The sequence below is a fragment of the Salvia splendens genome, chromosome 13, assembly GCF_004379255.2.
Source record: "Salvia splendens isolate huo1 chromosome 13, SspV2, whole genome shotgun sequence".
Classification (NCBI taxonomy): Eukaryota; Viridiplantae; Streptophyta; class Magnoliopsida; order Lamiales; family Lamiaceae; genus Salvia; species Salvia splendens.
In genome coordinates this window covers 12,580,873-12,597,946 of record NC_056044.1, presented here as the reverse complement: position 1 = coordinate 12,597,946, position 17,074 = coordinate 12,580,873, and the positions used below count along the sequence as shown (strand labels likewise).

The 17,074-nt window shown below is 40.9% G+C and overlaps 1 protein-coding gene across 2 annotated transcripts; it reads right to left on the bottom strand.

Annotated features, from left to right (window-relative positions):
- Positions 1-3,461: 3,461 nt before the first annotated feature.
- On the bottom strand, positions 3,462-4,820 carry LOC121763079. 2 transcript variants are annotated; one of them, XR_006042345.1, is made up of 2 exons: positions 4,236-4,820; positions 3,462-3,809 (listed from the first exon to the last, which is right to left on the bottom strand). XR_006042345.1 is itself a non-coding variant. In XM_042159140.1 (2 exons), exons 1-2 carry the CDS (start codon positions 4,687-4,689, stop codon positions 3,644-3,646), a joined length of 552 nt encoding a protein of 183 aa, XP_042015074.1. In that variant the 5' UTR covers positions 4,690-4,704; the 3' UTR covers positions 3,462-3,643. The 2 variants fall into 2 exon arrangements, 1 of the variants encoding a protein (XP_042015074.1); XM_042159140.1 differs by having other exon boundaries at positions 3,462-3,741; positions 4,236-4,704.
- Positions 4,821-17,074: the final 12,254 nt, after the last annotated feature.

The following is a 17,074-nucleotide window of genomic DNA, read 5'->3' as shown; positions in this document are numbered from 1 at the left end:
TACGGCCTTTCATAGCTCTTCCCACAGTATGTAGGCAGAATCGCGATCACATGAGGCTTCACATCGCAGGCGGTTTGCCCTGGAGTGACGACTATGGCTTGCGATGGTTCTCCCTCGGTATGCGCGTTAAGGGTACCGATCTCTGGATCCTCATCTCCGTTGGCGGCCATCTGAACTGGAATGCCTTCCAACAGTGGTATCTCCTCTGGTATTGGTCCTTCTATGTTGTATTGCTCTTCGTCGCTACTCGAACCTAAGTCAGATAAAGCCGTCGACAACCCGGATCGAGTGGTTACGAGTATCGATCCTCGCTGAAGTATCTTCGGCCTCCACTGGTCAGGAGCCGAACTGCTTCTCATAAACTGAAAAGAAAAGAAAAAAAGAAAGGTTATGCACAATATATACACCGAAGTATCACTCACAGTAATTGCGAATAACGCTATCCATCCCCGGCAACGGCGCCATTTGAAAGGACCTAGGTGCGTAGGTGTCGTTCAAGCAAGGATATATCCTACTGATCAGGATAGAGATCCTAACTAACCTAGACCTTGGTTTCAAAGATTCCTCAACCCACTTCTACTGATCAGTATAGTGGTGGTAAGGGTCGAATCCCACAGAGATGGTGCGTTCTTAAACTACCGCGGTGACAATTGGAAGATTTGGTTAGCTACCACGCTTGGGTTGAGTTTCTACCTAGGCTGGAACTTAAAGGAGGTGTTCTACTGGTCAGACGGTAAGGAAAACATTTGGAATGTAACTGTGTACGTGGAATGGGGAGACAATTTTGTAACAGAAAATATTTGGAAGGTACGGGTTTCTATTTTGGGCTAAACAGAATATTCAGAGTGTAGTGGAAGTTTGATGACTAGGCTGACAGGGCTTAACTAAAAGTGAAGGACAAAAGCAAAAGCATCTCGAAAAGTAAGTGGTCCCCTCCAATTGAAATAGACATCATCTTCTTCAACAAACACTTCCAAAATTCAGATAACAATTCCAGATTCAACACGGAAAACTCAGATTAACAACTCACAAACACAGATCCAAAACTAAGAAATCAAATCTGAAATCAAACACTGAAACTGGACTTCTGCATACTGGTCAACATGAAAGAACGATTCAGAAATTAAAACTAAGCTTTGCATGCAACGATCTACTTTCCGATCAAACAGTACTTGTTTATCTATCCTAAAGAAATTTGTTACGTAAACGGAATTGAGAGATTCAGCACTTTAAACACCGAGAAACTTTAGATCTAAGCTAACTAGGCAAGGGAAATAAAGAAACACCACAATAAACGAAACGGAAATCAACTTCATAGCATAAACACGTTCAGATCTTCAACAAAGTACTTCAAAAGCAGAAAATATCCAAAGGCAAACAAGATCCAACGTAAGGAAAGCGAGAAATTTAAAACTACGAAAGCAATGTAAAAGTGTTTTGCCACTCCGGGCGATGAGACTCTAAACTACGATCTTGCTGGCTGGAATGGACGATGACTGGAATTCTGGGAACATCTGAACGTCAAGTGATCATGGCTACGGCGAGGCAAGAAGCGGGACACGGCTGAAAGACTGAAACTACCGAGAAAACTTTCTACCTAAAGATGGTGGTGAATGAGTGAATGTGTATCTCTCTCTCCAATTTGGCTTCCTTTTATAGGGAGGCTACCCTTGATTTTAGGGTAAATCCTCGTTGCAATTTGACTTCTTTGCCCTTAATTGTGGGTAATCCGTCCCAGCTATCCGTCTTCTCCATCTCAAGCCGTTTTAGCACGAATACTGATCAGTATGAGATCATGCTGGCGCCTCCTTCACCTGAACATTCCGAAACTTCCCTACTGGCTAGAATGCTTAACCTGCACACTTTAAACAACTGTTTTGCAAATATAATCAATTAAGCACATCATACTGACCCGTAACCAAGGCCTAGAATACGACTTATCAGTGGCCCATCATCTCGAGGACATGGTCCCTCATTGACGAACCTTCCTTCATTGTCTTCGACATGATACTCCGAAAGGCTTGAGACTTAGCCGTTCGATTCTGAGTACCAAAAAGATTCTTGAGATTCTGCATGATCTTGGCGGCTGTTTCCATGGCAGAATGCCGATGCTTGAGTATTGAAGACATAGAAGCCAACATGTAGCACTTAGCCATCTCATTTCCCTTATGCCACCGTCTGTGTGCATTTCTGACTCCTGCCGCAGCGTTAGCCGGCGGCACTGGAGGTAGCGGGGTTGTAAGTACAAAGCTGTACTCTTCTGCTTTAAGAACGATGTCCAAGTTTTGTTTCCATTCTATGTAATTTTGGCCCTCGGGTTTGTTTTCTTTAAGAATTGCAGAAAGAGGATTGAATGACATCTTGACGATTTGATTTGCACTGCAAAACATAGTATTTACTATTTGTCATAAACTTATGTAAGAAGTTTGATTAGATTAACCATAAAACTTTTCAAAATCTTACAACTGTAAAATTAAAATTTTGTGCCCTCCATAAGAGGTCAATACGCATTCAAATTCTACAATTTTTACTGGTCACAACACTGACGAATAGTCCAGAGACCACATAATGGCATGGCCGCCTAATGTTGCCTAAGAAAGACCACCGAATTTAGCATTACAGAGTCTCATTTCTACAACACACTCCCATAACAATGTTAATGTGCTGCTAATAAGATCAAGCTATCTCATAAATCTTGTGTGAACTTCTGAATCTCGCAGTTTCTTAGGATTATTGTCCCCACATAATGAGTGGCGATAATATTGGAAACCACATCCTAGTTCATACTATTTATCTTTGAGAAGTCCGCCCTCATGAACTTGCTATTTCGTATGATTATTGTCCCCACATAATGGGTGGCGATAATATTGGAAATAAGCTTCATAAATCGCAGACCAATTGATGGAGACCATATACAAACATTAAGTTCGTAATTATAGCTTAGATATTTGGGTTATGATTTTTCTTTTAATTATCCTTAGCCTTGAGGCAGATTAAGGCTTAATTAAATTATGTTGCCAATTAATTTGCTGGATAATTAAATATTTTATTTACTTTGGTATCTTCCTTTAGAAAACCATTATTCTAGAATTTAATTCTTATCCATGTCTACTATAAAATATATCTAAAATAAACAAGTTATTTAATTCTTAATAAGACATGAAAAATTAAATTCAAATTATGTAATGCCCGCACTTTTAAAGTACTTGGAATAACACCAAGTTACTACGAGACAGTTTTAATATTCATGCTTGCAAAGTGTGAATTGTTTTTTTTATAGAGGAATACTTCCGGTCTTCGTGGAATTTATTGGAAGTGCTATATGTAGTACGCAACGTGTATGGAAAACAAGGATCGATTTTGAAGAATTTATATTTAGAACAACACCAAATATTAATTGTTGGAGATGGGATCGATGAAATTAATTAAAGTTTTTCGTGAATTTTAATTATCGAAAGAAATACGAGAATATAAAGTACGTATATTTATTTTTGGGCTTCTCAAATTAAATTAGAGTCCAAATGGTTATCTACAAAAAAAAATGGCTTGGGCCCTAACTATTTAAGAATCTAGCCAAATAATAAATATACAAACTTGGGCTTGCAACTATTGAGCCCAAAACAAATTAAATCAAAATGTGGGATCAAGCCCAACACCCTTCTTCTTCCTTCTTCCACCCTCTCGGCCGAATAGGTGGTGGACTCTCCAAGTCTCCAACTCTTCCATCTTCCACCATTAATCCTACAAACCAAAGGTCACACATTAATCCACAAGCTCCTTCATGTATCCCTTTCTCTACCCCTTCACATCTGCAATTTTCAAACAAATTGAGAGAGAGAGTCGGGAAAAAAAAAGGGAGTAGAAGAGCTGTTAGTTTTCATTCTTTTCCTATCACTGCAAGTCAAAATAGAGGGATTTAAGGGGCTGCCTAGTCCTCACTACAACTCCAAAGTAGGTAATTCATTTCGAGATTTCATGTTTTCAACTTCCACAATCATTTCCAATGTTATAGCATATACGAATGTCTCTTGACAGAAACTCCGCCAAACCAAGGAATTCTTTGCTTTCGACCTTACAAACTCCGCAACCAAGTTTACATCGAGAGGTATAGATCCTTCCCATCTCCGAATCATAAACTTGTAGCATCGTATACATGATTTCATACCTCCACTCTCACAAGCTAATCGAACAATTTAACAACAAAGAAACTAATCAAACGCACGAAAGAACTTAACTTTGCGTTAAAAACGTATCCGGCGGGTTGAATCGGGGTTGTTCGGAGTGGCTAAGGGGAGGGGGAAACTTCCGGCAGCAGGGGTAGTGGCGGACAGCGGCGGTTCCCGACGGCTCCAGCGGCTGGGCTGCCTCTGCTCCAGGAGCGACGACCGACGGCGACTCCAGCGACGGTGGTCGGCGACCAGCAGCCCTCCGGCGACGCGACAGCAGCAGCACCTCCCCGGCGACTCTGCGACGGCGGGCGCACAGAGGCGGCGGGGCAGTAGCGGCTTCGCGACTTACCGGCGACCCCAGCGACAGCCCTACGGCGGCGTCGAGCCGGAGAGAGAGCGACGGAAAGGGGAGGGACGGCTGCTGCGTTCTTTCTCGAGAGAGAGGCGAGTAGAGAGAAGATAGAGAAGAAGAAGAAGATAAGAAGGAGAGAGAGAGAAAGTGGGGTAGGAGAGTGAACATTGGGCCTCTTTTGTTTGTTTTTGAATTGGGCCTCATATTTTTTTTGTTTGGAAATTGTTTTGTTTTGGAGATATAAGGTGGGTATATAATTAGTAGTTGGGTCTCACCAATTAATTTGGAGGGATAAGGTGGGCTAAGTAATTAAATCTTTGGGCCAAACTACTTAAATCCCAGAATTTCGAAAGGCGAATAATTTTATTCCAAGTGTGAAATAAATATAATTGCGAAAAGAAATAGTTGCGATAATTTAATTATACGCTTAAATAATTTTTGGGAATTTATTCCGACATCGTGGAGGAAAATTATGAGGAGTCAACGAAGGAGTTATAAGCGTAAATGGCCGACCAGCGCCGCAAGCGACGCCTTGGGCGACCGCCGAATAATCGAAAATACACGACAACCGAGAAAACGAAATAAAAGACTTAAATTAGAGTGCATGCATTCTAAATACCTTCGTTACCGAGATTTGATGTGAACTTTATGTATTTTCCGAAAAGGTGGTTCGCACGCACGCTAAAAGTCGGAACGAGGAACTGTTTACGGAAATCCTAAGCTTTTGAGGCGGGCTTTCTAACTAAGTATTTTGTGAGCATTCGAACTAAATTATTTTCAAGAGCTTGCGATTTATTATATCTGGTTTTGCATCTTTTAAAGTGATGAATTGCTTTTTAAGTGTGATTGCCAAGTATTATTTCATTCCATGACGATGTGATATATGTGTTTAAGGTGTGAAAGTGATGGTCATATGTTGTGAATTGATTGTGAAAGTGATAGCTTTTGAGTGGTTGTGAATTGCTCAACTTTGTGGATGTGATATGATGATGCTCGACCTTGACAGAAAAATGAGTTATGTTTTAAATATGTTTTTGAGGAAAAATAAAGTTTGCAAAGGGTATGTCATGCCATGTTTTTGTTTTGGAGAAATGCCTATCTGTTTGTTTAGCAAGGGAGTTGTCCCTACTAGACTATTGAAATCGAATTCGGGTCTGACTGGGGAGTGAGTCCCTACTCAGGCTAGTGTGCACCAATGGGGATCGTGAGCCGTCTTTTGGGTCGGCCGGTCTAGCGAACGAGTTTGCTGCCACATTCTCGTTCACAGGATGTTGATGAGATTGATGTTGATGTTGATGATTGCTTAGTGGGGAGTGAGTCCCTACTATGAGTTTAATCGAATTCGGGTCCTAGCAAGGGTGCGTCCCTACTCGGACTAGTGTACACGATGAGGACCGTGAGTCATCGAACGGGTTGGCCTGTTATCGTGCTCGTGGTAAGTGGCCCCTTACACGGCACCCTAAAGAACAGATATGACAGTTTCTTAAGTAAATCAAGGAGAAATGATTGTTTTTGAAATGATGAGGAAATGATTTTAGTATTTCTCGGCATTTTTAAAGTAAAACCCGAGTTTCACTCAACGGTGGCTTGACATAACTTTATTGATGAAATGTATTTTGGGCATGAGTTCACTGAGTGCATCAAGTACTCAGCCCCTGCATATGTTTTCCCTATGTGCAGGTTGAGCGTTGACGAGGACGGAGGATGTTGAGCATTTGGACAAAGACAGTATTCAATAAATGTTCCGGTTGCTATTGTGTCATCATACATAGTAGTAGCCAACTCTCAAATGCTTCCGCTATGCCAAGTATTAAAATTCTGATGTTTTATGTATTCTGTTGAACTATGTCATTCACACTATGTTACTTCGTGATTTGAAACTTTGATTTGATAATGGAATTTCGCCTGCTACCCCTTCTTCCCCGCTTCTTAATTCCCCCATTAGTCGCGACCCACCGTGCTTCCTATCCTTAGGGAGTGCGGCCGTGACAAATTATTTCCATGTTCAAGTTTAGGAAGGATATTTTTATTATTTAATGTATTCTTACATATCTATCCTAATTAGGATTCTAGATATATAAATATTAGGAAACTATTAAATTATTCTTGTCCGTGTCATCTAGGAATTAAAATAATATTATTTATTTTCATAGATATGTATAATACTATAAATATTCCTAAAATCTAGGGAAATCTTCCCAAAATATAATATTTCCATTAAATAATACTCCCTCCGTCCCATGCTACTCGCACTTTTCATTTTAGGTCGTAAATTTGGGATTGATTTTTTTGTGTAATTAAAAAAGAATTTTAGGTGTAATGAGACATCACTTAATAAAAGAGCTCTTAACTTAAACTAACATATTAATTAAATGCATTAATTCTAACTTAAATTATAAATAGTGTAAGGACTTTGTGACGAGCCGAAAAGCAAACGTGCGAGTAGCACGGGACGGAGGGAGTAATATTTTAATGATATCTTTTAATTAAAAAATTAAATAATCATTAAAATAATCTTTCATCGTTATCTCATCGCACGAGGTTCGCACGAACGATGAACGACGAAGATCCGACGAGTTCATCGTCGGATCATGACGGATACGCCGTCACGGCCAGTAGCGCACAGGTGGCGCCTGCGTCTTGGCCATCTGGCTCATCGGGTGTCACAGACTCTCGGCCAGGAGCATGCGCGGTGGCGCGGCTCCTCTCGGCCAGCCGCGATCTTCCGTCTCAGCGCCGTGATTCCTCGGGTGGCGCGAGCTCTCGGCCAGCAGCGTGCACGGTGGCGCGCCTGCTCTCGGCCAGCTCCGACCACCCGTCTCGGCCTTCCGCTCCCACTACTCCGGCATACGTCGCGCCTGGTGGCACGTCCCTCTCGGCCAGGAGCTAGGGCTCCGTCACGGGTTCTCCTGCCTGGTGGCTCGCGGTGTCTCGACGGCTCTCAGTCGAACCGTCACGTCGCGCCTGCCGCCTTGTGTCGACCTTAGTGCGGGCGCCGCCTAGGGTTTGGTCTCGGTCGGCGGCGCGCACGAGCCCTTGTTCGTCTGCGTGTCACCCCGTGACCATGAACCCTTGGCTACCTCTCAATTGACAACCCTACTCCGGATCGCACGTCTCGTATGATCGAAAAATTCAAGTTTCTTGATTCGATAGTTCTTGAGTTCATCATTCATAATAAATAAACAAAACACCTAGAACATACTTCACAATCAAATAACACATGCATATATCAATTTCCCGAAATTTAAATCCAAATAATCAGAGCTAAAGACTGGCTCTGATACCAATTGAAGGGGTTGGCAGCGGAAGCGTGCGTTCTAACGGATCACATAAAACTGATATATTTAGCAGATTATTTAGATAAACTCTATTCGCGTAATTATCATATGTATCATGCTTACAACTTGAATTTAAACATGCTTCAGCATAAATAATACTTAAAACATGCTTGCTACGAAGTAAGCCAACTTACCTTGCTGATTTAGTTAAGAATCGAAGATGGCTTGCGTCTTCTCCACGTGAAGATCTTGAGTACTCGACCTCGGATCTTCTGACTGGTATCCCGGACTGTAAACTGATATTTGTGTGAGCAAATCTCACCAGAATACTAGGACTTAAATAAAGAAGACAGAATCCTGCCACGGAAGGAGAACAAAAATCGTTCCTCTCCTTGGAATAAGAGGGGACGAAATTTTTTAAGAAAAACAGGTGTGTTTTCTGTCTCCTTTATTCTCCCATTTATATTAAGTCACATATTGGGCCCAGTCAGGGATCTAAGGAAGAATTTGGATATGACCTTCCCCAATTAGCTTTTTACTAATTAAATTGAACCCACAGTTTAATATAAGCTTATATTGGAATATTATAGTCAGCCACTAAAGAAGTAATATTGCACTGCCCATCCAAATCCAAAATTACAAGTATTCCGAGTTTCCATTTGTGTGTAATTTATTTCCAGCACTTAAGATAGAAACATCCATTAATTAATCAATGTCTGCTATGGACTTAATTAATTATCATATTATATACTCCAAGAGTGGACTTATCAAGAAACGCTTATTTATTATTCATAGAGTAATCAAACTCCAACTAGCTAGGTTCCGAATAATAAAACCTTGTTTCGAGCTCCTCTTGTGGATGTTATCAAACGAGACTCACCTCGCGCAGGATTCAATATAATAGCAATCCTAGCACCGCTAGATATTAATCGCCACTACCCAAGATACCAGGATCGTTGGGTTACGGAAAACCCGCACCTATTGGTAAGTCAAAGTAGTAGATAATCAATATCGTATGCTCAATGCTAACGTACATTGATTAAGAAATTAATTATCAAGACCTCGTCTTGCCGTTTAGATCCAATTCAGTGCTATACCACACCAACGCCATCTTATTTCAATAAGGCTTAGAAATATACGGACTGACATTGCAACCTTTCACAATAGGTAGTCTATGCCTATCTAGGTTGTGAACTTCTTATTTTTCTTTGTTCAGAACTGACCGTGTTACCTTAAAGTGGACGACGCCCACAACCTGTCTACTAAAACAAAGACTTTGTTATGTTCGCTTATATATTTAAATATGCAATAAATATCCATTAAATGTAAAACATAACAACATTATGACAAAAATAATCTGTTGCATTCATTGGAAAGAATATATAGAATTTTACAGTATTCAATAACTCGAAAGGTGAATTCTAGTATACAAAACCCTAACACGCAAAGCCAGGTGAAACATTGTGCTAAAGGTCGAGAGATTAAAGTTATGTGATAATAATGAGAGGAACACAACAAATAGAGTTGTGGCATACAAGAGAAATAAAGTTTAGGATGCAACCTATAAAAGGAGGGCTAGGAGTATGGAGACGAGGTTACGAAGTAATTTTTTGCGGCGATCACCACCCGATCCCTTCAAAATGTATGTTCTTACTCTAACGCTCCTATAATTCCAACCGGGTCGGGAACATACCATACACTTCGGCGAGTTCGAAGATCGACCAGTCCCACTATTAAATTATACTCCCTCTGTCCCGGCTAAGATGACACATATTTTAGTTGACGGGGGATTTTAGGAGTTGTTGATTAATGTGGTTAATTGGAGAGAGAGAATGAGTGTGTGGAAGCATTAAATGGAGAGAGAAAGAGAGTTCATATTTAATTGGAAAGAGAAAAAAAATAGTTGAGTGTATTAATTGGAGAGAGGAAGTAACAAAAATAGAAATGTGTCATCTTAATTGGTTACTACATATATCCCACAATAGGAGTCACATTTGATGTAGTCACGAGTTTTAAGAAATACTATAAAGAAAAGTGGATTGAATAATTTAATTGACTACGAGTCTCACTCATATATATTAGTTTTATAATAAAATGTGAGTGAAATAAATTGGTGAAATATGGTGCCTATTTACCATTTATGGTGAAGGTGACTCTTATTATGGAATTGGTCGAAATGGCAAAATGTGACTATTATTATGGGACGGAGGTAGTATTATTGTGTCATCAATTGCGTAATTTGGTCGAGCATGAGTTTTTGAATATAAGATTCTCTTCCAATAATAAAAAAGGGTAAGACCAAATGTAGGCTTCACTGATATAGACATCTCAACAATTAAAGTACAAGCCGAAATTTATGTGGTGTCTTTAGCTCTGCGAAAATTCGGCCAAAAGACAACCAAAAACAATTAGCAATCCACTCCAATGAATGTGAATCCAACTTCGCAAATAAGCCCATAAGGATTATTATCATTTAAATATTGTTTAGATAAAAAATATACATTATTATTGGGTTTATGAAAAATCAATATAAGATACGTAACCTTAATTATTCAGTAAAACAATATACTTTATTCGTCTTAGAATATATGTCCCACTTTAACTTGATTTCAATTTAAAATATTATGAAGGAATATAAGGATAAAAAAGATACGAAATATATATTCTATGGAATTTTTTTAAAAAAAAATATAATCTATCGAATTTTAAATAAAATGAATTTATAGAATATGAGATATTAAGACTCACTAAATACAAGTAAAAGAAAATGACACATGTAACGGGGTGAGGAATAAAAACCAAAATATTGTAATATTTGGTCTTACTGTATCGTGAAACTACTGAAAATATCAAATTTTCGGTATACTGTATTTTTTAATACGTTATGATTCCTTACCAAAATATTTCAATAAAGTAACGGTATGAATTTTCATATATCACGGTAATTCGGTATATACCACATACACTGTATATACCCTAACCCTAATTTCATATTTATTGGGACGGAGGGAGTAATTGTAAAAATCATGGATTAAATATGCCCGGTCAATGGATTTTGACCAAACAATAAATGTGACGAGACATTTAATTTTATGAAATTAAACCGATTTCCGGTGAGTGAGAAATAGTTAATTAAAGTTGGGCATAATTAGCTTTTAATTAAAGTTTTAACTTAGAACTTAGAGAATAATTAACTAGTGTTAATTATCCAACATTGGAGAAGTGACACATATTTTAATGTGTTTAAATTAAGTGACTTTATGTTACTTAATAATTATAGTGGACCAAGATGGGTGAAAGAGCCAACACGCGCGCACACGCGCGCCCCGCCGCCGCCCGCCCGCCCGAGCCCGTGGTCGCGGTCGCGGGCCTCGGGCCCAGGCCCAAGCCCGATCTCGATCTCGATCTCGATCTTGGCAATTGGTCTTTGGGTGGTCTTTGGGCTTGGGTCTGGACCATTACTGTGGCACAGTCAACCTACACGGCTGCCACGTGAGAAATCTACACGCTCCACACGCGAAAGGCACACGCCTGCCACAAGCTCTCGTAACGGTCGTAACGTTCGGCAGTTACACTCTCGCAATGATGACAGCCATCATGGCTGTTGACCCCCCAGCAGACTGAGCCTATAAATAGGCTAGCCATTCCATGCATCTCTACACAACATTCACAAGCATTTTGCATCATAAGCTCTCTCCCTCTCTGTATTGTCTTTTTGTCGAAGCTCTGCCCTCTCCTCCATCCAGTTCGCCAGAGCTCTGTTGATTGCGGTGCTGCTTCACCAGAGACGTAGCCGTTTTACCTTTGGGGACGACACGCCAAACCGAGAGCACTACCGGGGCGTATCTCGTCTTGCGGGAAGAGGCTTCCTCGACTCGGCTAAACACTTTTACGGTTACTGTTTCGATTTTCCAATTGTAATTTGATTCTAGTTCAGTTACTTCTTTTGTATTCCTTCTTTGGGTTGTATTACGCCTGAATTTTATCTCTTGTAATCCCAGAAACTTTCGAAACACTTAACACCTTTGCTGGAGATGTCGACTGAATCCAACACCGTTGCTGCCACCTCCGCCGCCGCCATTTCCTCCACCATGGCGACCACTGGACCGATCAACACTTCGTCGATTCCGACGATGATGCCCACTCCAGGGCGCTACCCATCTTCATCAACAACCCCTTGGGAGTTCGTTAACCCCCTTGGGCGCACTGGTGGATCCACCTCGAGTGGATCGGTTGGTTCCACTTTTAGTGGTTCATTCGGATCCTTTAATGGATCGAGTGCTAGAGCCTTCAGGTCTCACACAGGTGCTGGGGCCTTCGGGTCTCACACGGGTGCTGGTTCCTTCGGGACCAACACGGGTATTGGCTCCTCCGGGACCAATATGAACGTGGCGGGCTCTATGCCCAACATGACCATGCGGGCTCTATGCCCAACATGAATGGTGGGGGCTCTATGCCCAACCATGTGTTGGCTCCTTCGGGGGCAACGGAATTGGTTCATTCCATGGACCAAGTGCGGCACCTTTGGCACCAAGAATGATGCCACCTGCCGAGAAGCCACCAAAGTTTGGAGGATCTGACTTCAAGCGGTGGTACCAAAAGATGTTGTTCTACTTGAAAACATTGGGCGCCGCCAACTTCCTCACGGAAAACGAGCCGCTCGCGCCAAGTGATCAAGAGACTAGGCTCGAAGTCATGGTGGACTATGAAGCTTGGAGAAAAGGGGATTATCTATGTAAAATTTTTATTTTAAGTGCATCAGATGATAGCCTCTACATTGTATACTCCAATGTAACCACATCTAAACAAATGTGGGAAAGCCAAGAAATGAAGTATAGCATAGATAATGCTGCAGGTACTGAACAAGTGGTGGCATCCAAGTTTATGGACTATAAGATGGTCGATTCTCGACCTATCATGGAGCAAGTTAAAGAGCTCCAAATGATCATCCACGCATTAGTGGCTGAAGGGATGACCATGCCCGACAAATTCCTAAGGTGCACGATCATTGACAAGCTTCCTCCTAGTTGGAAGGACTTCAAGAGCTATCTCAAGCACAAGCGAAAGCAGATGACCCTTGAAGACTTGATCGTGAGATTGCACATTGAGGCTGATGTGCGCAAAAGCGACCAAAAGACTAAGGGCTTCACCCCACTTGAAGCCAAAGCCAATCTGTTGGAGCGGGGCGGTCCCTCCAACAAACGCCCTGGCCTAAATCGTCCAAATGACAAAGGGAAGCGAAAGCAGCCTACAAAGAAATTTGAAGGCGATTGCTACAAATGTGGCAAACTGGGCCACTTTGCAAAGGACTGCCGCAGCAAGAAGAAGAAGCCGGCTGCCCACGTCGTTGAGAAGGAGTTCAAGGTCTGGGATGAAAACGACCTCATTGCTGTGGTCACTGAAGAGTTTAACCTTGTTGATAACAAGGGTGGCTGGTACATCGACACCGGCGCTACTGCTCATGTCTGCTCAGATAGGAGCAAGTTTGCCTTCTACACTGCTGTTGAAGGGAGGAATATCAACATGGGGAATCAAGCATCGTCCGAAATCATCGGCGTTGGCAACGTGATTCTCATGTTGACGTCTGGCGTCACCATCACTTTGAAGGATGTGCTGCATGTCCCGGACATCCGCAAGAACTTAGTGTCAGGATCAATACTAGTTAATAAGGGGTTTAAACTTGTATTTGAGTCTGATAGGTTTGCATTGTACAAGTTTGGAAAATCCCTCGGAAAAGGTTATGTAACCGATGGGCTTTTCAAGCTTAGTGTAGTAACTCGCAGTGTTGCAAAGCCATTGGCTAATAATAATAAAGCATCTACTTCCTCTTATTTGACTGAGTCTTCAAATTTATGGCATTGTAGATTGGGACATGTAAATTCAAAAGCCATTAAAAGATTAGTAAATTTAGATTTACTAAAGGCTAATGAAGTTGGATTTCCAAGATAAATGTAAAATTTGTCTTGAAGCAAAAATGACTAAGTTGCCGTTTCACTCGGTTGAACGAAGCACAAAACCCCTTGAATTAATTCACACGGACGTATGTGATTTAAAGTTGGTGCAAACTAGAGGTGGTAAAAAGTATTTTATCACTTTCATAGATGATTGCACAAGGTATTGCTACATTTATCTTTTAAGAAGTAAAAATGAAGCAATTGAAGCGTTCAAAAATTATAAGAACGAAGTTGAGAATCAACTTGGTTGTAAAATCAAAACGATTCGAAGCGATAGAGGAGGAGAATATGTAGCCTCGTTTGAGGAGTTATGCAACACAAGTGGTATAATTCATCAAACGACTGCACCATATTCACCACAATCTAATGGTGTTGCAGAACGCAAAAATCGAACTCTAAAAGAGATGATGAATGCACTGCTTCTGACTTCAGGATTACCACATAACATGTGGGGGGAAGCTGTTTTGACAGCCAACTATATCTTGAATAAAATCCCTCTCAAAGGAAAAGATGTACTCCTTATGAGTTGTGGAAGGGAAGGAAGCCATCCTACAAATACCTCAAAGTGTGGGGGTGTTTGGCAAAGGTGATGGTTCCTCCGCCCAAAGAAGTTACAATCGGACCTAAAACGGTTGATTGCATCTTCATTGGATATGCACTTAATAGTAGTGCATATCGATTTGTTGTTCACAAGTCTGAAATATCGACTATTACTGTAGGAACAACAATTGAGTCAAGGAATGCTGTATTTCTCGAAAATACATTTCCTTACAAAGACAAGGAAAAAGTCTTAATCAATTCTGAGACGAGAATTGAAGAAGAAGCCACTAGTTCTAAACCAGTGGAGATTGAAGCCATTAATTCTAAATCAGCGGATGAGGAACCTGAATTGCACAAGCGTGCAATGCCCGATCAAAAGATACAGTACTAAGACGTGGTAATAGAGTCAGAACACCAAAAACATTTGGTCCTGACTACATTGCTTTTATGTTAGATGAAGAACCGACATCTATAAAAGTAGCCTTCGATGGCCCAGACGGGTTATATTGGAGAGAAGCTGTTCAAAGCGAAATTGATTCAATTTTCCTAAACCACACTTGGGTGTTGGTAGATCTACCTGAAGGTGCGAAACCTATAGGTTGCAAATGGGTACTTAAACGGAAATTTAAGGCCGATGGAACAGTGGATAAGTATATAGTCAGATTAGTAGTAAAAGGTTTTAAACAAAAGGAAGGACATGACTTCTTCGATACCTACTCACCTGTAACAAGGATTACATCTATCCAAGTGCTTCTCGCTATTGCTGCATTGCACAATCTTGGGATTCATCAAATGGATGTAAAGACCGCGTTTCTAAATGGTGAACTAGAAGATGAAATTTATATGGAACAAGCCGAAGGGTTTGTAGTACCTGGACAAGAGAGAAAGGTATGCAAGCTCGTAAAGTCTCTATATGGACTAAAACAAGTGCCATTGCAATGACACTTGAAGTTTGATAATGTGATGTTATCAAATGGGTTTAAAATCAACGAGTACGACAAATGTGTCTACATCAAGAGCACTAATAACGGCCATGTTATAGTGTGTCTATACGTTGATGATATGTTAATCTTGGGTAGCAACACTCAAGTAATTAATGATACAAAGGCTATGTTAAAGAGAAACTTTGACATGAAAGACATGGGTCTAGCCGATGTAATTCTTGGAATGAAGATTCTAAGAACGTCTGATGGAATCATCTTAACACAATCACATTATGTTGAGAAGATATTGAATAAATTCCAAACCTATGATGGCAAGACTCCAATTGAACTCGACGTTCACTTGAGCAAGAACAAGGGCGAGCCCGTTGCACAAGAAGAGTATGCGGGTCATCGGATGCATTATGTACTTAACTAATTGCACTCGACCTGACATTGCTTGTGCCGTGAACAAGATGAGTCGTTACACGAGCAATCCAAGCAAAGAGAATTGGAGAGTTGTTGTGAGGGTTTTGAGATATTTAAAACATACTCAAAATCATGGGCTACACTTCTCGAGATACCCCCCGGTACTTGAAGGATACTGTGATGCAAATTGGATATCCGACAATAGAGACTCACTTTCAACAAGTGGATACGTCTTTACTCTTGGGGATGGTGCTGTATCGTGGAAATCCACAAAACAGACATGTATAGCCCGATCAACAATGGAATCGGAGTTCATTGCCTTAGATAAGGCGGGTGAGGAAACCGAGTGGCTTAAGAACTTCCTTGAAGATATTCCATGTTGGTCAAAGCCAGTGCCACCAGTGCTGATCCACTGCGATAGCCAAGCGGCTATTGGAAGGGCAAACAATGGTTTCTATAATGGTAAGTCTCGACATATACGTCGACGACATAACACCGTGAGACATTTGATCACAACAGGGGTGATTACAATTGACTATGTGAAGTCAATAGATAATCTAGTGATCCGATAACCAAAGGGTTAAACCGTGATCAAATGAATAAGTTGCTAGAGGGAATGAGTTTGAAATCCACAAACTAAAGAATTATCATAGTGCTAACCCAACCATGATGACTGGAGATCCCAAGAACTTGGTTCAAAGGGACAACTAAGCTATGAGAGTTCATGAGAAACACTCAACTATATCTATTCCCTAGAAGAGCAACAGAGTGTTGAAGAACTTGCCTAGTGGTAAAGGCTAAGTCTATGGCTTTTAAAGGTTCTTAAGGATCTCAAAGAGTTGGAGTTCTCAAAGAGACCAAGTATGGCAAGGTACTTGACTAAGAATCAACTATGTAAGTGCGAAGTGTGGTCGCTTCATAAAACGCACTTATGAATCTAAAGTGGTGTCCAAGACCGCAATGGACACAAAACGTGAGAACGGATGAGGTTGAGGCGTTTATGCGTTAACACCATTGTCTCGGTGCACGCCGTGGGGGATTAGTTCAAAGCATCGCGCTACTAAGCCGCCTGTGTATCCGATGGTGTCGACTATGGAGGGTTCAAAGCCAACAACTACCTATCCTTATGCTTATATACCTCTCGAGGGTTGAGCTTGGGTCTGCATGCATAAGCATTAGGCTATTTCCACTCACGTGGAGGATTGTAAAAATCATGGATTAAATATGCCCGGTCAATGGATTTTGACCAAACAATAAATGTGACGAGACATTTAATTTTATGAAATTAAATGATATAGCATCGATCTACATTTTACGTAGATAAATGTAGTATATTCACTTTCTCTAAACTGATTTTCGATGAGTAAGAAATAGTGGATTAAAGTTGGGCATAATTAGCTTTTAATTAAAGCTTTAAGTTAGAGCTTAGGGA